The sequence below is a fragment of the Culex quinquefasciatus genome, chromosome 2 (genome assembly GCF_015732765.1).
Source record: "Culex quinquefasciatus strain JHB chromosome 2, VPISU_Cqui_1.0_pri_paternal, whole genome shotgun sequence".
In the NCBI taxonomy this organism is placed as follows: domain Eukaryota; kingdom Metazoa; phylum Arthropoda; class Insecta; order Diptera; family Culicidae; genus Culex; species Culex quinquefasciatus.
In genome coordinates this window covers 175,680,115-175,701,699 of record NC_051862.1, presented here as the reverse complement: position 1 = coordinate 175,701,699, position 21,585 = coordinate 175,680,115, and the positions used below count along the sequence as shown (strand labels likewise).

General features: G+C 36.4%; 1 protein-coding gene across 1 annotated transcript in view; it reads right to left on the bottom strand.

The window, feature by feature from the left end:
• LOC6042118 (protein vestigial) overlaps nucleotides 1-21,585 on the bottom strand; it is a 66,510-nt gene that overhangs the window by 19,133 nt on the left and 25,792 nt on the right. The window contains exons 3-4 of the mRNA XM_038256136.1: nucleotides 17,945-18,227; nucleotides 12,856-13,167 (exon numbers count right to left, since the gene is read on the bottom strand). Of these exons, the coding sequence (XP_038112064.1) occupies nucleotides 12,856-13,167; nucleotides 17,945-18,227 (595 nt within the window). The remainder of the gene's footprint in view (nucleotides 1-12,855; nucleotides 13,168-17,944; nucleotides 18,228-21,585) is intronic.

Genomic DNA, 21,585 nt, shown 5'->3' with positions numbered 1-21,585 from the left:
TTTTTTGTAAAAAAAATGCGAAATCGTAGAGAACTATTCATATTTGAAAACATACACAACATGGTTATCAAAGCATGAAAGTGAGTTTTGAAGTGATTTCAGTTGACAGCAATAGCAGCAGGGCTGCGGAGTCGGGTCATATTTCAACCGACTCCGACTCCGACTCCGACTCCGGCTTTCTCAGATTAGCCGACTCCGACTCCGACTCCGGCTCCGGCTTTCAACAAATGGTTGGCTCCGACTCCGACTCCGACTCCGGCCTACCAACTCTAGCCGACTCCGACTCCGACTCCGACTCCAGTTTTCAACAAATGGTTGGCTCCGACTCCACATAATTTTACATGTTTCAAAAGTTAGTTAAGAGGCAGTATTTGTAAAGATTGCTCGGTTTGTTCTAGAGGTCGTATCAAGGTGCTCCGATGCTCCGACAAAATTGAGACCAAAAAGTGTCGCTATGGCGGCCTACAGGGGAAAAACTAACGTTGTAAAATGTTTGTTATAGAAAAACCTAAAAACTATGAAAAAACTGCGATTGGCCAAAAAGTTAATACCGTAGGCTTATAGTAATGTAATTAACTATCTTTTGACGTATGGGAGTATGGGTGTTGGAGACTGTTGCAAAAAGATATTAAGGTTTTAAAAAAATCAATTTTTGACAGTAATTTGCAAAAGCTAAGAGAAAAAGTCAAACCAATCCTAAATGTCTATAGCACATTTTAAAGGGCTTCAAAAGACCATTTGAATGCATCTAAGAGAGTTGGAATTGATGAAGTTTTACGGAAATGCGAGCAATTTTAAGATTTTTTATGTTTTTTCGACCTCAAACGCTGAAAGTTTCATCCAAATCGGAGCACCTCGATACGACCTGTTACACATTGGTGAAAAACTCTTAACGTAACTTTTATTAGTTAATTATTTTTAAAACATTGATAAATAGGATTATTTAAATACACTCTAAGCGTCATGTTTTTCTCAAGAAAAATAAGTTAAGTAAAAGTAAAGTAAATAAACGGAACAAAAGTTTCTAAATTACAAGTTTTATACGTTATGGAAACAGAAATCAAAAAATATCTTCAGTTTTAGAGGCATTTTGAGAAGAACAGTTTTGTAAATAAATTTGTATTTATTTGCTTAACCTCAAATTTGAAAATATTTTTTTCAAAGCTAATAAATTTAAATATTAAATTGTTATTTTTGAATAAATAACTAAAAGAAACCTGGCCTTAATGATCTATTGAACATTTAAATTAAATTTGCTCACTTTCAGGCTGACATTTGTAAGAAGCACATTGACAGGCACCTTGTTTTTTAAATGACAATTTTAAACGAAACATTTTTTTTAAGGCGTACATGGACATCACGCCATGGCCATGGCTGAAGGAGATTATTATTGCAAATCAATGTATCTAAACAATTTCTTCGTGGAAAGGACTCTTAAGATGTCCTTTTCAAATATCTGTGATATGGAAAATATTTTACCCTGGAAATTTTTAATCTATTTGAATTTTAAAATTTTATATACTTTAAAAAAGAAGGCGCACGATACTTTGTGAATCTTCACCTAAAACGAAGCTTTATGAATGATCTTGCGCCTCCATAAAAATATATGAAAAAACTTAAAATATAATAAAAAACAAATATCCACAAGTAACATATTTTCTAGGTCACAAATATTTAATTTTTTTAAGGTACATTGATATGCAATGATTATCACCTTTCGTCATATTGGCGTGGGACATACAGTATGAGAAAATTCGTATCAGTTGATAATATTTTGATTTAGTTTTTTTTTAATAATATTTGAACAATAAATTAAAATCCTATATTTTGTTCTATAAATTTTTTTAATAGTTCATTTTTGTACTGAATTCTTGAGATTTGCAACGATATCAAAATAGTTTACCTAAAATCAACATCAACAATCAATGATTATTTCAAAATCTGTTGCAACTTCTTTTGATATTTTTTTGTTAGTTTCAATTATTTTAAATGCAACACTGTGATTTTCTTGTACTCAGTTATAAACAAAATGCGCATGTTGAGTTCCAAGTAAGAGATTGTTATTATCGTTGATTATTTGTTACAAAAGTTAAACTGTCAGTGACTCTTTTTCGATTTGCAAAAACAGTGATTACTATTTTTAATCTTTTCATGTACCTCGTAATTTTTTCCTAAAAAATGATTTAACTTAAAACTTCCAAGACATATGCTATCGGGGTAAAAAATGACTGTGTGTGTACTTTTTTCAGAAATAACTGGATGAAATTTGGTCAAATTTGAATTGAAAGGGCACATAAATATAGGCAAAAGGAAGCATTCAAGGATCAATTAGATATGTCTGACTACATAACCATTATGTTTTTATTATTTTTTAAATTATGATACTACATACTTGGGTAAGAGGTTATCATTTAGTGATTATAGTGTAATAACACAATTAGAGATTTTCAATCACAATAAAAAGCTTCAAAAACATAATGGCATCTGATAAATCAATCAAAAATATAAGATGTTTTGTATATTTAGCTGTTCTATAGGAAAAACTGAACAATAAAAAAACACATAGTTTTTGTTGAATTTAAGATAACTCCGGCTCCGACTCCGACTCCGGGTTATCAGAAATCTTCGGCTCCGACTCCGACTCCGACTCCAGCTCTTAAAATTTAGCCGACTCCGGCTCCGACTCCGACTCCAGCTGTTCGAGTTTTGACGACTCCGACTCCGACTCCGACTCCAGGTCCCCAAAAAGACCCGACTCCACCGACTCCGGCTCCGACTCCGACTCCGACTCCACAGCCCTGAATAGCAGTAATATCTTCATGAAAGGATGAATAATCTTTGAAACATTTTTGTTGTCCCCTAATTTTATAAAATAAAATTGATTTAGCTTTTTTTTTTCAAGTTTTTATAAATTTATTTAAGAATAATAAAGAAACTATAATTTAAAGATTATGAAACATAATAAATCAAATTTTGAATGATGAAATAACATTATAATTAAGAATTACGAAAAAGGTAAAAGCTAGGGTAAAAGAAATCATTAAAGTAAATAAAAAAGATTAAAACAGCACCGCTTCTCAGATTTCCTTAAAATTCAGGGTACAAAAACATATTTTTTTAAATATCAAAATTTCTATGGAAACAGAAGAACAAACAACTTGAATTATTTAAAAAATTATTTTCCGTCGTGTATAATACATTTTACAATTTTTTTTTCTAAAAATGTAGAAATTAAAGCAAGTGATAATTTTTTTTTATTCCCCTGAAAATTTGTGAAAAAATAGTACAACTAAAAAAAAACATAGGTTTTTTATTACTTTAAATCAAATGGGATTTCAAAGTTTTTAAAAATAAAATTTAGATTTTTTTTTGTATTTTGACAGTTACATCACTTCAATCACGCCTCAGTTATTTTGTTGTTTTGTTATCTTAAAAAAATTGATAGCATGAAATTTGATTTTTTGGCAACACTGCTAAAAAAAATAACAAAACAGGTATGCCACAAAATGCTTGAAACATTACTTAAGACAAAATTTGTGAAAGTTTAATTTGAGCTAAAATTTCCAAATAAACGTTAAACAGAAACAAAAAAACATACTTTGAAACCGGTTGTACAAGTTTTTTTACGATGATTTTGATTTTGTATTTTCAGCAAAGCTTATTTTTTGATATTTTGAGATAATTAAAGGGTGGGTTAAAATTATGTTGTCTTTATTTGTCATAGAAATAAAGTTACAAAAATGGATATATCAATATTCTGTTACAGATCCACTTTTTCTGTATTTTCAAATCAATAACTACAAATTCAAATTAAATAAATACAATTGTTTTTAGTACAGTTTTTGGCATCGCTCGATTTTGACCAAAAAAACATATTCCCGATTTTAAGAACATCCAAAACTAATTTGATATTTTTGGTCTCGCAATTCTTTCAAAACAGAAATTAATTAGGTATTACTAAAAATATAATTATTTTAATGCAAATAACATGTTTTATTTTAAATCAATCTATTTTTTGAAAGTCAAAAAATTATCTATTCCGTTCATTACATGCTTTTAAACTTGTATGGTGATTATTATCGACGAAGTTGATGATGAGATTGGTTATTCTACCACTACATCTTTACTATTGACGCGTCGTTAATTACAGGTGTGATGTCGATTTTTTTTTGCGTGTTGACGTAGACTTAATTTTTTTCTCGCCACCACAACCGACAGCGACGTACAACAGTTTGTGTTTGTGCGTGCGGGTGTTTGTGTTGTAAAATGCCTGAAATAGTTTACACGGATAATTTAAACAACGGCAGCTCATTCATGAAATTAGCTGGCATCAAAAATCCACTTTCTCGCCCGCTTCGACGCCATGCCGAGATTGTTTTGGCCCACCGAAAAAAAGACAAAAAAAATATCAGCACTCTCAACCCCAGAGTCCCAGATATTTTGACTATTTCATGCATCCGAGCAGTGCAAATATTTGAAATAACGATAACGTTCGCCGAAGCGCGCTGACAGTTGAACTCACTCACGTCTCACTCACTTCCACTTCCTACCCGTGATCGCGAAAATTCCTTCCCTCACCCAACCGGCGGCGAGGACTATTTTTTCCGCGAGCGAGCAAATTTTTCACTTTCGTAATTGATCTTTTAAGAGCGACATTAAATTTAGCGGAAAAATTCGCTGAATAAATAAACAATTTCGAATGGGCCTTTCGCGCCGAACATTCCGCTGAACTCACCACTACTGCCTCGAAATCCACTGTTGTGATGCGCGGAAAGTGCCTCGAGTGTTTTGGGCGGTTGACAGATTTGCAGGCTTGTCGACAAAATGGTTGGTTAAATGGACTCACTAGTCTCAGGGTAAGATTAATTTGTTTTCGAGTGACGCAAATGCGTCGCTAGGACGGACTTTGCTTTGTTAAGATGCATTTCTTGTGACCACAAATATGAAATGTTTTGTCTTCTCACCATTTTGTTGTGTGTGGGAATGAACAAACTGAGAACTGCTTAAAAAAAACACGAAGTTCGACTTCATAATTCATGGTTTTAAAAATATTTACCATCAAACATTAAAAATCGATTTTCTTGAAAAGTACTAAATGGTCGTTGTCACAACACAACAGACAAAATTAGACCGAGAAACCTTAATCAATACCTCTCATATTTGGCACAAATCTTAATTTGGCCCAATGATTCGTATAAAGATGTGTTTCCATTGTAGCCCTTCTGTAATCTTCTAATTTTATTTTTAAATTAGATTTTTTCGTTGTTCTAGGCTACAATAGTCTTGATTTCTCAACAATAACAGGAGGTAGCTACGGAAATCACACGTGGTCTACGCTCAGTACAACCTCTTCAATGTTCTACCATCTCGCATTTCTCCTCCCTTCAACTCCCTACCAGTCTCGAAAAACCCGATTGTTAATGTCACTTTTGGTTAAAACGTGCTATAATTTATTATTTCTGTACGCATTTTCATTAACTCGTTTATGTGACGCGGTCCTTTTGAGACCGCGTAGAAGCTGTACCACAAGCAGCAGCTTTCCGTTGTCATGCCTACATGATGCGGATCTGTTGTGGCGTCGTACACGTAGACGAACACGACTTCAGGACGGCCATTACGGGGCCGCGTGGAATTGGTGGCAGCGGCGACGGCCCGCGTGATTTATGACGACTTCCCACATTGTCACACCCCGAAGTGTGTTCCAGAACTGCGCAAGCTGGAGCGCGTTTTCGTTCACGGCTAGACGCGATTTCATTCAGGATGTTGCCGAATCTTGTGAGGAGTTTGTTCTGGGGCGGTTCCTCAAAGCGACACCTTCCACCGACTCTTCAATTAAACGCCCCACTATTTTGCAGAAAGCCCCCGTTCGGCAAACCGCAAAGCGGTTTGCACTTACGAATATATACATCATTAGCGTCATTATAATTGCATTTAATTAGAGCAAAAGTGCAATTTATATAAGGGCCGCCGCCGTCGCCGTGTCGCACGCAAATTGCTGAATGGGAATGATAATTAAAATATTAATTAGCATAAGCATAATTCAATGTGACACCCCACGATTCGTCACTCGTGGCGTCGGCAGTAACTGCACCCAGAGTAGGAGTTGGTACCCACACGGTGGTGACACCACCTTGACAAGCTGTGATCGTCTTCATTTGGTGTGGTGACACTTTCCGGGTCGGGGGACAGCTGTGTGCTGTCAGTATCATCAGCCAAGTCGGCGGCAGTGCAGAGGTTATGACGAGTTCTTGAAAGGTGACACGGTGGCGGTGGCAGAAGCAGCTCATTGGTTTGACATTTACAGGTTGATGTTTTGTGGGGTGTCAAAAACTTACAAATTGAGCAAGATCTCACGCTGATTTGTCGCTGACAGTAGCGTGGTGTTATGGGTTTGGAAACAAATTTGGGACAAATTAAGGTTTCGAAAAACTGAATATTGAACTATTCTCAAATTCATTGCTATCAGGATGGATTTATATGCAATGTTCATTGGTTTGAATCCCTTTGAAATCTGATGTGTAAAAATTCAAAATCTGTATCTTGCAATTGGACATTTTGTTCGATTTGTCTTGGGCAAAGTTGTAGGTATTATGTTGGGTATTTTGATAAAATGAGGACTTCAAAAATTTCTCTATCTTTATTACCTTTACATGCTAAAATAGAATTCTTGGGGCCAAAAAGAGAACTTTTGAGTCATAGAAAAGTATTTATGGGTAAACATTTTGCCATCCAATTTTGATTTTTGAAGAAATAACTAATATCAAGCAAACATTTTATTTTCATAATTTTATATGCAAATTGAATTTGTCATCAAAATTATCACCGTTTTGGAGATGTATAAAAAAAATTAATCTTTCCCGAAATTGTCTGAACTCTGTCTAAGACATATTTAGAAGTTTAATATAAAAATTAAAAATTGAAGTCGTCGTGAAACTACTTACTTTTCCTGTCATTCTTTAACAACGAAATAGCCTACTTTTCTGTACAAAAATTAACAGAATCGAAGTAGAACTTTTCAGCACTTGTTTCGAAAAGTAACACTTTTCAACATTTTTTTGATTTAAACGATCTATTGACAAAGTATATAAAAAAAATACTTCAAATTTTACTCAATGCGTGTTTTTTGGAATTGCTAAAAATGTTGTATGGAACTCGTTGCAAAACTTGTTTTGTCAGCACTCTTCGTATTTATCCGAATCGGTGAACCTCGTTGTATAAATGTAGGACTCGTGCTGCGAAAATCCTCTTTTTTCAACTTGTTTCATAAACTACTATTTCCATCTGCCCAGTTGTATTGCAATAATTAGTTTTAAAAATATCAAAGTACTGACGACCTTTTTTTCAATAAAATGCATTTTTATTTGTTTTCAATTGATATGACTTCTATTTCCATTAAAATTTGGTAGTTTGTTTTTGCCCCCTGATTTTTCAGACCTGAAGGTGCATTCAAAAATATTTGCAACTGCCCAAAATCAAGTCTAACATTTCAAAAATGCCAAAAAATAATTAGTATCCCCGTTTTGAATGATAGCCCTGTTTTTAAAACTTCCAATTTTATTATTCCTTTGTGGTTGTATCTCAGGAACGAAAATACCAATCTCACATTAACAAGAATTTTTCTCACCCTGTTTTAGAAAAATTCGCTATTTTTTCAGAAATCAAAATTCGAGATTTTTACTTCTCAAAATTAAACCTAACTAAATGCCTGAGCTTCTTCAAATATTTGTTGTATTTTCTACATTTCTCCATAAAACTCTGTAGGGAATTTTCTGATTTCTTCAAAAAATAACAACATTACATTTTTTCCAAATTTTTACACATTTTACGAAAATTCTGATTTTATTGAAAAATTGTTAATTGTCATGATGAAGTTATTAATTTGTGTGTCTGAAAAATTCAAGTAAACAAATTGGTAAATTTTTAGAGTGTTTTTTTTTTCTTAAAATTCCTACACTGAAATAAAAAAAAGTTCCAAATTCCTAAATTCTAGGAATTTTGCCTCTTTTTCTTATTTAGTAATCGGGTTTTTTCGATTACTTAATAAGAAAAGGAGGCAAAATTCCTAGAATTTAGGAATTTGATACTTTTTTTATTTCAGTGTAAGCAATACGAACCAATTTGGCGAAGACTCCAAACCGATCAGAAAATTCCTTTTTATTAAATTTTCACGATTTCGCAGACAGCGTGAAATTCCACAATTTCCGCGAAATCCCGTGAAATTCAAGGATTTTCTGAAATCATTGCCGAACATTTAAAAAAATCACAAATATTTTATCAAAGGTATTCAATGTAAATTTGGCAAAAAATATTTTTGCTAATTTTTATTGAAAAAAATAGTATTGTAATTCGATTATTTTAGCAATTTAAATGAAATTCGGCATTTTTATGCATTTTTTTTTCAATTATGGCCTTTGTGACCACAGATTGGATTTATATCCGTAGAATTCAGGGATTTTTTAGAAGACTTCATTGATATTTTGTATTTTTTCAGTGTAGTAGGGGAAATATACCCTTTCTAATCAAACACCTTTCTTCGTCATATGGAGAGTTTGATGCTCGATTAAAGCTCCAAAAATACTATTTAGGCTGTAAACTTACCAGCAACAGCACCGCCTCGAGTAAGCACGCAAATGTATGCCACGTACTGGCCAAAAAGATCAAATTTAATGCACTTTTGATCATAATTTCTATTTTGCGAGACCATTTCACATCATGGTTTGATGGCACACACATCCACACGCAAGATCAGAGGTTAACTGCTTAACGAAAGTCGCCATCAATATCCTTTCACTTGCGCTAACGATTTCAAAGCGCTTAAGATATAAAATTGCTTCCAACTACCGGCAACATGTTCTTTTGACCGTTACTTAGTCACTCACTTGAAAAATAATCCCGAAACATATAAATAATTAGCAAGCGCCATCAAAAAAACAAACGCGCCAAGTCTTTTGACGTTTCAATCTTGATGACCCATTCCAAGCGAAGCCTGAAGAAAACCGAGCGAGAGGCAAAGGCAAATAAAGAACAAAGGGTGGCCACCAACACCACCAGCAGCGCTTGTGGTGTTGCCAGGAAACTTTCTCTATAAATGCTACTTTTTGTGAGTATTTGCTCAAAATTTCATGAATTTTGGCAGCACGAAACAGACCCAAACGAACGAACGGAAGAAAAAAAGAACTAAGCTGAAAATAGAAAAATGGGCGTGGCCCAATGCACACGACTGATTAGAATGCGTTTTTAAAATATTTTTTTAAAATGCTTGTAGAAGAAATAGCATAACTTTAAATAAAAGTGAAAATAAACAGAAATGTTCACAAAAAGTTGCTCTACTCGTTGGTGTACTTGGTTTTACTGAATTTCAAGGAACACTCCAGATTATCCAACATCATTGAAACAAGACCGCTTATTAGGCTTAAAATGGGTTTATTTCCCCTATGTTACTTGAAAAGTATAGAAAGCATCTAGGTATAAATAATTTTTGCTTCATTTAAAATAAAAGTTATTAAGTAAATCCTGATATATAGTTTTTAGTATCTTCGAAATGTTTTGTAAAAATAAAAGTACAACCAATTGAAAAAAATATCGTTTAGATGCACAGAAGTTCTTGATTGAAATGTAATTGAATCTGAATCTTCTGCAAATATTGTATAAAAATAATCATCTATTTTCAGGTTGAAGTGGTATTTTAATTTATTTAATTTTATTTCAGCTATATAGTTTTATAAATAATCTCAATAAAATGTCCACAAAGATAAATAGGAATTGTGAATTCATCCTTCAATATCAAAAACAGTGCTGTGGAGTCATACCTGGAGTCGGTAGAGTCAGGTTTTCAGAGTGCTGAAGTCGTAGTCGGAGTCACACAAATCTCAGAAGCCGGAAATTGTCAGCAACCGGATAAGGAGTTCAAGCCAATTTTTCAGCAATTTTGTATGAGAGCTGTGGTTGTTGTCGGAATCGAAGTCGGGTCTTTTCGTTGTCGGATTTGCTAAATCTCCAGAAGCCCGAGTCGGAGTCCCTAAACTTTCAAAAGCCGGAGTCAGTCGTTTTGAAAGCTCCCCAACTCCACAGCCCCAGCCAAAACTACAACTCACTTCTTCGATATGCATAGTTCTACCCAGAAATTACTCCGCTGCCCATTTGACCAAACCCTTCAGTACCATTTAAAATTACCGCGATCCTTTTTTTTTGTTGGTCCCAGAACTGTTTGCCCTTTTGCCGAACTCATTTCCCTGTGCAACCGGGCACCTACTCTTGCAGGCACTGTCCTTTTTCCACCTCCTTTTCATTGGCAGCATAAATCTTCAGTATTCTTCCAAGTTTTCGCCCGCGCTCTCTCTCTCCGCTGTGTGAAGCAGAAGCCCGCGGAATCCGTTCCGTTCGATTGGGATTCCTCGTTCGATTACTACCATAAAATGTCGCGATTTTTTTTTGTTTGTTTGTTCTGTTTCGTTCCTTTCCCAGTTGTTCCGCGAATCTTGCGCAGGTAAATCTCCGATCGGTTCCACTTATTTGCCGCGGAAAGGTCTTACTTTTTTTTGTGAGAGTGTGTGTGCGGAGGACTTTGTTGCCGTCTCCCACAAGACTTGGCTTCAACTTCGGCGGTACCCTTTGACGTTTCGGTCGTACTCACCAGTTTCGCGCTTGAAGAAAAGGTGGGTCGCCGCGAGGGGAAACTCGATGGAGAACGATTTGGACGTAGTAAATCACAAATCGAGATTATTGCGCCGAACAAGCAAAGTCGTTGTCAGGTATTCTCCCATGAGCTGTGCGGATTAAGCGGCGGAGGTGGACTATCGCAGACGGGGTCCGGTCCCCGGGTCCGTTTAGTGTTGTGAAATAATTTGTTCACAGGGACGAGCGATCGATCGGCGTGATGGTGTGAGAAAGAAGTTGAGTCGTTGCAGGCTTGCAAGCTGAAGCTCGTGGGGGATACCTGGATGGGGGGGTAGAGAGACGACGGCGGAAGATTTCTGCAAGGTCGTTAGCGGATTTGTGACTTGAGCGTTTTTGGATCTTCTTGGTGGCGGTTGTTGGCGAAAATTGTGCGCCCTTTGTTTTTACTCGTGGGAAAATTTTACTTCGTGTGATGGGACCAAAATGGCCGCAGCTGGGAGGGGTTGTTTGTTTCAGTAAGTGGTAAGAATTGGGATCTGGAACTAAATCCAACCATAAAGAGAGTGGCCAAATCCTCCGCGAATGGATAATGAGATTCTACATCGAGCTCTTGGGATGAGAGTCCTACGCAAGGATGACGAGATGATCTTGTCAACGGCTGACAGCAGAGCTGCCAACGGATGCCAGTGGCTTGCTTACCACTGAATGTCAGCGGAGTTTGATTTGGGTGTAGCGGTTTCATCACGTCTTGCTTCAACATCACGAATTTGCAAACTTCAAGGAAAATTTCCTCAACACGGATAAAACAAACATCTTCTCGGAAGCAGTCAACCGCCGCGAGGATCGTTAATATAATGGACAATTTCCCACCACGGGGGCACCTTTACGACCACGGAACGACGACTCCCGGTCACCGTCGCCGTCTTCGATCGTGGCGCACTAATTTGTAGCTCAATAAATCATTTCCCGCGGCGGCTGCGTCGACATCATAAATAATAATACGATTCGGTTTGGGGACCCCTTTATCTCCTCGGATCATCACCGTCATCATCGTCGTTGTCTTTCGGGAACCCCTTTTTCCAAACCCCTCCAAATTGGTGTCATCCACAACAAAACGGTCCTCCTAACCAGGAAAATCAATAAATAATTGACTGCGGCCAGGTTTAGAACGCGCCAGGGATCAACTCCACAGTTAGACAAAAGGGCAATCGCTGACTCACTCTTTGGGCGACCTTCTTCCCCCGAAAAAGTGCGTTTCCTCAAGAAATACATATTTATGCTGCGCCGTTGCATTCCGGGGGTATAAATAGAGACAACTTTTAAAAATAAAACCACCACACTATAAAGATGTCAAATAAAACAAAAAAAAAAAAAAATGCGTGAGCACACCCCGTGTCGTTCGGGTTTGCCCGCGGAAGACGGGTTAAGAAGCAGCGATGTTCTGGAATAATGCAACATAACATTGTGACGGGACACGACCACTGAAGTTGTTGTCTGACGATCTCTGGTGGTTGTTGCAGCTGTGAGGTAGCTCTCCTGTTGTTGACATTCGATGAGTTTGGTGATTTTTGTGTTTTTAAGAATCCTTCATTTGGCTTGATTTTTTTTTATAAATTCTACATTAGTAATGATATCCTTAGAACAGTGGTGCCAGATCTTCAAACGTTATGTCATATCGAAAAAGTTCTTCAAACACATATCCAATAATGTACCAAAATGGCGATCCGGAAGTAGTTTTCAACTAAAATATTTACAACAATTCATAAATTTCACTTAAGTCGTGAGATCTCACAGCAGTGTTGCCAGATCTTCAATATCTACAACTAGTTTCAAGAAATTTTCTTACATGATACGTTTTATAAACGAAAACCAAAGTATCTCGTGGTCAAACATTTTTGATTTCTAAAAAACTTTTTTTAACAAATATTCATAAATTACTGCGACAGAAAAGAAAAATTTGAGGAGAAACAAACGTAAGATTACAACTCTGCCATCCCTAGTTTCATCACTGGTCTTTCAAAGAAGATAGCTTCACTTCCGACTAAACCAAACATGGGGGGGAATCGTTTTATGTATTTTGTGATTTATTTTTACAGCCTTCGGGTTAAGAAGCCATAAACAGCTAATTACCCAGTAGGGTTACACACTCGTGCCAAAAACATCATCTTCATCGCGTTTTAACTGAAATTGCCCCTTTTATTGACGTTTAACACCACACATGAATCCCCCCTCACTTACCTTTGTTATTTTTATCGCTAAAATTTAACGCCCTAGAAAAGTGCTCGTCCACCACGCTGGCCGAATCGCCCGAATAGTGGGTAAACACTACACACGTGGCCGACACGTACTGGGCCCGCCCACTGCCGGAAGCTTCGCCGCCGCCGCTGGGACCGCCACCACTTCCCGTTCCGGGTAGGCCACCGCCTCCGCCGCCGCCGCCTCCTCCGCTTGGGCCGGCCCCACTCGCGTCCTGATGCAGGTTGTTGGGGGAGTCCGGGCCCGACGAGCAGGAGCTGTCGTTGTGGTGATGGTGCGCTCCCGGGATCGTGCCTGCGAAAGTGGAAAGTTAATTAATTGAGGGTGGGGTTTTTTTTGTATTGATATTGAATGCATTCCATGAGGAGTGGAAATTATGGGGCTATGCTTGTGGAGCACATATTCAATCACATTAATTAATAATTATGCATGATAGTATTATATTCATTGATAAGTGAATGAAGGCATACTTAAAGAGTACTGATTTGGGATGAAATTAAACATTTATTTATGTTAAATAGCATTAAAAATTGTCAGTATTCCAATTTCCCGCTTTTGTTAAAAAATGAAAAAAATACAAAAAAAAAATCACAGGCCAATGTTTCAGCATTAGAATGAAAAAGTGTGTAAAAACGCATTTTACAATAGTTCACTTAATTTGAAATCATATTTCTTCAAAGTATCTAATCCCGATGCAAATATTTTTCAAAGTTCGCCCGTAAAATCAGGGAGCGAAAATTATATTTTAAAAAATACTTAAAAATTTTAATGAAAATTTAAACATATATTGATTTTTTGTGAAATTTCAGTTGCAATTGTAATTCTAATTTTTATTTTTTTTTAATTTTTTTGCCTTGAAGGGGGAATCGGCTCGACTTTTTGAAATAAACCAAAAAAAATCCCCCTGATTTTTTCGGCTTATGTTTAAGGAAGGGCAACATTGAAAAATATTTTCAAGAGACTTATTCAATTTGAAAAATTTGCCGTTGCAAATATTTTTGTTAATTGTTAATCACCCTTCGATTCTAGCCGAGACCCGTGGTGTAGGGGTAAGCGTTTCGAGACGAGATTTGTCTGATCACGCCTTCCGTCGGATGGGGAAGTAAATGTTGGCCTCGGTCTAACCTAGAGAGGTTAACTATTTTTTTTTCTTGAATAAATAATCAGCAGTTGTTAATTTTTAAAAATACACTCAATCATTCAGCATTGATTGATGCAGTTGGGGAAAACACACCAATTTAATTACCAAACAATGTTATATAAATACGAAATAAAAATATATTGATTGATTCGAAGTTGATTTATATCAGTGTTTGTCTAGTGTTTGTCTAGTGTTTTATTATTATTCATCATATTTTTACATGCAACACAAAATCCATTACATTCCCGGGAGACAAAATTTTCAGGGAGCCGAGAGAAGCAAAAATCATGAAATTTCCGGAAAATTTGCAAATGAGAACTTTTTTCTATGAAAAAAACCAATGCAAATATTATTTGCCGGTTTTGTCTTTTCCTTTAAAAATTGTGCAAAAAAATAAATACTGCTTTTTTATATGGTTAAAAACAACTTGTAAAATCGATTGTAATTTATGTAGATTACATTGTATAACGTATATTTTTGCGTTTTTAATAGATTAAATTCATTTAAACCTCTTAATAAATCTTATGACAACAGATCAGAAACAGACCTTAGGAAAAAAACGTTTTTCATAATTTCATTGATATTTTATCAATTTGCAACAGTAGCATAATTATTTTAATGTTTAAAGCGTTTTGTGATAATTTTTAATTGAAGTTTATGAAAATTTTGTTAAGCTAAAATTTATTTTTTTCTCATCTTTCCAAAATTTAATTATCAGTCATAAAAAAGGCAAAATCTTAACACTTCACCCTTCAAAATAGATCAACTTTTGAAAGAAAGAGTACATTACGTAATGATTTTTTATTTGGGGAATGGAATTTTTTTAGCCCAACCTAAAGCTGTAACCTAAAACCGGAGCGTTTGGTACGGTATGTCCACGCATCCTTCCTCCCTTGTCAATTCTGTGAAATGTGATCCGTTCTCGGAATCCTTTCTACGGTAAACACAACGGCTGGCCGCTTTAATTTTTGTTTTACATTTTCGGGTGTTCTCGGATGTACTGCAATTATTAATATTGACAAGAAAAGTGCTTGGGGCGTAATCTAATCATAAGACTTTTCAGCATGCTTTCATCGCTGCGTTTGTGTTAGATTAGATTAGATAGATAGAACCTAAAGCTGCAACCTAAAGTACATTTAAAACGATGTAATTTTTCGTTAAGTTCTCATATGAATCTAATTAGTTGGCATAACAATTTGATTAATTGTATACCTTAACATAAAGTCACAGTTTTTTCAAATTCCAATATTTTTTAAACATTGAAAAAGTTAAATTAAAAGAAAATACATGTAAATTACGGCAGCTTGCATATTTTTCACATCCGGACTGGATGGATCGCGGTGGTGCTGGAGCTCGGAGGACTGTAAAGTCGAAGACGTGCCTCATTCAGGAGTGGTCGGGGATCTGGCATACAACGCGGTGGCCGTCGGAGACCAGGATGCTGATAGGTTGGAACAGGGACCTGGACCTGGCCCGAATTGGGAAGATCGCGAGCCCAGAGAACGAGGCAGTCTACGGTCACCGCGTAAACGGTTCCCATCAAAGTCAAAATCCCGTGAACGCAAGGACATCGGAGCCGAAGAGCACGGATTAGTTCGCCGGCACTGATTCACTTGGGCGCAGTCGCAGCGGGGAGGTTCTGTTGCCGCCGTGTCAACTGAGTGGCAAGTTCCTACGAATGGAGGAAAATAAGGATGATGGCGCGGATTACGTGTGGAACGGTGGCAAGCTGATCCAGCTTAAGCGGGAACCGGCTTATCTCGGGCATGCGAGCGGGAATCACCAGCTAGTTGCAGGGAACTGAAACATGAAAAATTATTGAAGATTTGAGCTGTTTGTGGAAGATTCATTGTTTGGTGAGAGCTTTCCATAATTGTTTGCTATATTTTTTTATCCCCTATATTCATACTGAGCTCGCGCAGCTCTCCATCTGATTGACTTTTTTTTTCTTGATTTTCTATTCTTCATTTGCTTTCTCTACCATCTCACTCTTTAACGTCTCTGTGAGGGGATCATCGATCCATCCGCATTGACACACTATCTTTTCCTTTTTTCTTCTTGTCTTTCTTTCTATTTTCTCCGCTTTTTCACACTTACTACCAGTCTTTGTGAGGGGATACTGAGCTCGATTTGCTCTCCATCCGCATTGACCTTTTCTTATCTTTGATTTTCCTTTTAATCAGTAGTTAGAACCAAAGCCGGGGATTGGGTAGGGAGCATCAGGGCAGTGGACAGTATGCTGTAATGGCGGAGACTGGATGTGGATAGTGGAAGACCAGAACTACGTCACAAGGGGGAAATAGTTTATTAATTATACAATTCTAAAGGATTGTCTAATTACTAGATCTTTTGACCTCTGTCAGTCTCCAGCTGTCTGCCGCGCCCTTTTAGGCCCCCAACAGGGTGCGAGCCCTGTTTTTCAGCTTTGTCAGACTTTTTTCGGAGTTATTGGAGGTTACTGTCGGAAGGAGATTCTCTTCCCCTGAGGACACCGTGAGTGATTTTGCTTGTTCGCGTCCAACCATCCCCTTTTGGCCTTTCATACGGCAGTAATTTGAAGATGCTCCCTTTAAGTCTGAGCCACTGTAATTCTAGGCAACCGCTACATAGGTCATCCTTGTGGCCCTGTTGGTTATCACATCAAATCAAATCAAAATCAAAACCTTAACATAAAGTTTTTTTTTTGACGGAATTAATTTAGTTATGATTTTATATTTGGCAAAGAACACAAACACTATTTTTGTCCTCCAAATTGGTTGAATTTAAGGACCTAATTCTGAAACAAATTGATTGTAAAAAAATAGTTTAGCTTTGTTGTAAATCAATTTCGTACCGTCATCAGGGGTGACATTGGGTCTGGGGGGTGAAATTGGGTCATACAAAAATGCAGATATTTGTATGACCCAATTTCAACCCCCTTACCCTCTCGCCCAATGTCACCCCTGATGACGGAACTCAAATCTTTGGAAGATGTTCAAAAACAAAACATATTGATAATTTCCGTAGTTTCAATAATACTAAATTTGCAGTTTGAGTCCATGGTAAAACGAAAATAATACGAAATCAAATTTAAATATAATATTTCCATTTAGCTGGATCCGGGCCCAGCTATAGCTTTCTCCAAATAATGTTAAAAATCTTTTTGCAAATAAACAGAATATTCCAAAATATTTCTCATTCTTGAAACAAATTTAAAAATTCTGAAAAAAGCTCATGTCTCATGAATGTGGCTCTTTGTTTTGTATAAAAAAAATGATCCCTAAATTAAAAATAAAAGGTCTCCAGACAGCACAGCCTTATCTCTTCACAGCACATTAAAATAATTTAATAACGATTAAACAATGTTCATTTGACTGCTAACAACATCGTTTATTATTTCCACTTCAAGCTTAAAGGCTGAGCAAACATATTGAAAAAAAAAAAAAAAACACGCAGAACTTAGCCACCGGGAATTATCATCGTCATCCCCCAACGGTAGCGCCATAAATTATGTCCCCGTGTCATCATTATCTTTGAGCTGCAGCTCACATTTGAATTGCAGAGTTGCATCGGCGAGGAGGTCCAAGAGCCCGCAGTACAGATGTTTTATCGACCCCACCGTCTCGTCGGAAGCCGTTCAAGATAAACGAGGGGTTAATAATTTAAACATTTATGAGCTTCCGAGCGCGCGCCCGCGATGACCATGCGATGAAAGGGTTTTTTTTCGTCTTGTTTCGTTTAGCAAAGGTGGCTACAAGAATCGAGAACATGCTGACATCTTTGTGCACCTGCGGCGATGACTTTTGTTCGTTGTGTGTTTTGACAGTTGAAATTGAATTATTATTGCTTTATTGATTTGGAATAAAATTTGGATCACTCAAAATTTTGTTGCTCACAGACAAGAAGACTTCATTTGAACTATTAAAATTACTTTAAAAAAAATGTTCTCACCTTCGTTGTCACTCCGGACGGTGCTGATGTCTTCCTCTTTGGTAATGTGCCTCTGGAGCGCGCCCAGCGGTATCGTTGGTATCGTGGTGTTGGAGGTGGACGAGGCCGCCGTGAGGGCCTGGGACTGGGACTGGGCTACGGCGGAGGCCACCGCTGCCGCCGAGGCTACGTTCGACGATATCGAGGGTGGCAGAAGGGGACTGCAGGGTGAGTGGGAACCGGCGGATGTGCTGGAGGACGCCGCCAGCGGGACGCCCGAAGAAGAGTACAGGTCCTGGTTGAACTGTGTGAGAAGAATGGGGGTGAAAGTTGTTTAATTAGATCAAGAGTTTCAAAATTATGTGGTTTTTTTTATAAATATAGAGAAAAAGTTTAACTTGAAATCTGTTTTAAGATACTTGTTCTTGTGTATAGTAATCTTTCCTTATAATACAGTTGTTTTATTAACATTCAAGATCGCATAGTAGCATTCCGTTATAGAAATGCCACACTTGTCATGAAGACCCGGACTATGTATAAAAATTAACTAACAACTATTCCGGAACCCTTTCAAGCATCCAATCAAGCACACACACATGACAATAATTGAGAGCACTGTGAACATTTCAATCTCGCTCGCTCGCAATTGTTCGAATTGCCCTCAATACAAGAGACAGAGCAAGGCTTCATAAAATTCATCAAAATTCTTGCATCAATTAGTGGCACGTCAGACGCGCTTCTGGCCGGTAATAAGCGAATTCAAATTCCACTACATACAACATAAATTCTCATCTTAGTGCATCTATTCCTGGCACAACCACACGCACACATAGATCCTGAAAACGATCCATCTTGGTTGTGCTCACGAGACTGATTAGAATTCCTCGAATCGTGGTCCCCCCCTAACTGACCGGTGATTAATACATTGTTAGCTACGAGAGAGCGAGCGCACGTTCGGAAGATGCTGCGTCGATTGGTATCGATCGTCGAGTGTGTGTGTGCGAGATGAGTTCGAGAGCGCGCGAGGTTGGAATGTTGGTGCTCGAGCTGAAGCAGCGTTGCTCCACATAAACGGCCGAATCGAGCCAACTTTGTGTCCGAGCGATTTTAGCTCGCGTGCTCGCGCTTTGCCCCCTTCCGTGGTGTGTGCACCCCTTTATCGGCGTAATTCATCAAAACAACACACGCGGACTCGATGAACTCCCGTGGTGAGTAAACTGGGGTATTGAAAGGCAGTGGTTCTAAATCTGTATTTTCGATATTATTGAATTTCAACAAAACATATACCAACAAATGCTTGTTTTTAATTTTTGTCTGCTATTCTATCTATTTATAAAAAAATGAGGAAGACATATTTTAAAAAAATTACTAAATAAAAAACAATAAAGAACCAATAATATTTGCAACAACTATTGGAAACTTTCCGTGATAATAATAGTCTTGAGTTGAGAGAATAGTGGTACCATTTACGGATATAGATGGCCGAGAGAATCATACTCTCGAGGTCATTTCCAAAAAAGTGCATTTCTAGAGTTTTTTTTTATTAGGTCCTGTAAACATATGAAAGACAATAGTTTATTGGTCCTTTTTTTTAAAAAAAAATCTCTGGATTTGTAATAAAACCGAAAAGTGTTGTCTATGGGAATCGAGCCAGGGATCTTGACAGACAAACTCAATTACTTAACTGCCTCAACTGCTTGACTTCTCCAACGAGTTTTTGTTTTTGTTTTTTTTTTTATATTTGTAGGCAAGTTTTTTTTGCTTATTTTTTACATTTCTATGAAAAGGAAAATTTTGTTTGATGATTTGTGTTTTAATCAAATCAGACCGTTACAAATATTTTGCAAAGTTTATGTTGTCGTCCCCCTTTCAAAATAGGTCCGAAAAATCAGATCAGGGGGCAACATATTTTTTCCAGAAACTTAAACACTACAATGGAAATTGATGTTTAATCTAGACATTTTGAAAACTAATATTTTTTTTTCATTTGTTGAGGTTCATGTATTTTTTTTTTTGAGTTGAGGTACATAAACTTTAAAAAATATTTGCAACAGTCTAACTGATTCTGTAAAATATAAGTTCTGAGTAGCAAAGAATGCAATTCAGTATTGTTTCAAAACCTTTTTTGCTTTGAATTTCATTCTTTCGTCGCTTGTGTGCTATCTTGTGACACGTCTGCTGTAAAAAGATAGGACGTGTCACAAGATAGCACACAAGCGACGCTTTGCTACTCAAAGCTTAGTTTATTAAATTCGAAAATTTATATTTCAAAAATACGACTCAAATGCCACTGCAGTGGTAAAGTATCATCAATAAAACTAATTACAAAATTATTTAAAAAAAATGTTTAAGCAAAATCTTAATAATGTGTTACAATCAGCAACCTCTGTGGAGCAACACAAGAAAAGGGCGGATAAGCATTTTTAAGTTTGAACTGTTATGATAATTCTCAGTCTAATTTTAACTTTTTCATAAAACTTAAAGTATTGAAAATTAATATACAAGCCATGGTATAAACATTTAAATGAAAAAAGTGTTTCAAAACGCATTTTTCAGTTGCTTTGCAATCATTAGTTTTCAAAACATCAAATTTTAGATCTTTAAAATGCATTGGAAAGAAGAACTCTTAAAATTTTAGAAAAATTTAGGGTTTGAAAATTGATTTGTTTCATGTGACTTTGCCAATGTTATAAAAATGTCATTTTTTTACGGGTCAACTTTGGCTGTGTTTTTAGCTAATATTTCCTATATTTTAAGTAAAAAGAATTATGCAGTAGTTTTTATAGTGTCCCAGACTATGCCTATATGCATTTATTACAATTAAAATGATAATGGTGCCATTCTGCAGTAGAAGATGTGAAAACAAGCAAAAAACAAGAAAAACATAAAACAAGAGAAGTAAAGTTTTTCGTAGAACAAAAGTTGCTCAAAATGACCTCCTAAACATGAGCAATATAAAAAAAATCGAAAAAAAATTAACAGTAGAGGGTAAAACTTTGAAAAATACGGCCTAAGCTCACATTAAAATATTTTTAATTTTTGTGAAATTTCAATGTACAGCACTGCTAAAAGGTTTTTTTCGCGTTTGAAAATGTTTCGTCTATACTTACATTTAAAAAAAATCAATGAAGGCAAAACATCTGTAGAATGTAAAATGCATTTTGAAACAATTTATTCACCAAAATGTTGAAAGAATTGCTCATAATTTAATTCTTTATATTTATATTTTTTTTTCTCTCCACCTCTTTGGTCAGAGTCGTCACACATAAACATCAACAAATATTTGCAACGGTCTTAACCCTCTACTGCCCAAATTTTTTTTTCGAAAATATTTATTTTTCCCGTGTTCAGGAGGTCATTTTGAGCAACTTTTGTTCTACGAAAAACTTTACTTCTCTTGTTTTATGTTTTTCTTGTTTCATTTTTAGTATTTTAATTTGCATTTATCTTGTTTAGTTTATGTTTGTTTTTGGTAGTATTTGGCCTACTCTACCACCTTCTATCATTACATTTTGCCTATCTATTTTTTTCATGTTTTTACAGTCACTTTTTCAATTTTTTGCATGTTTTTCACATTTTCTGCCATAGAATCGCACCATCATCATTTAAATTGCAAAAAAATGCGTAGAGGCATAGTCTGGGACACTACAAAAATTACTGCA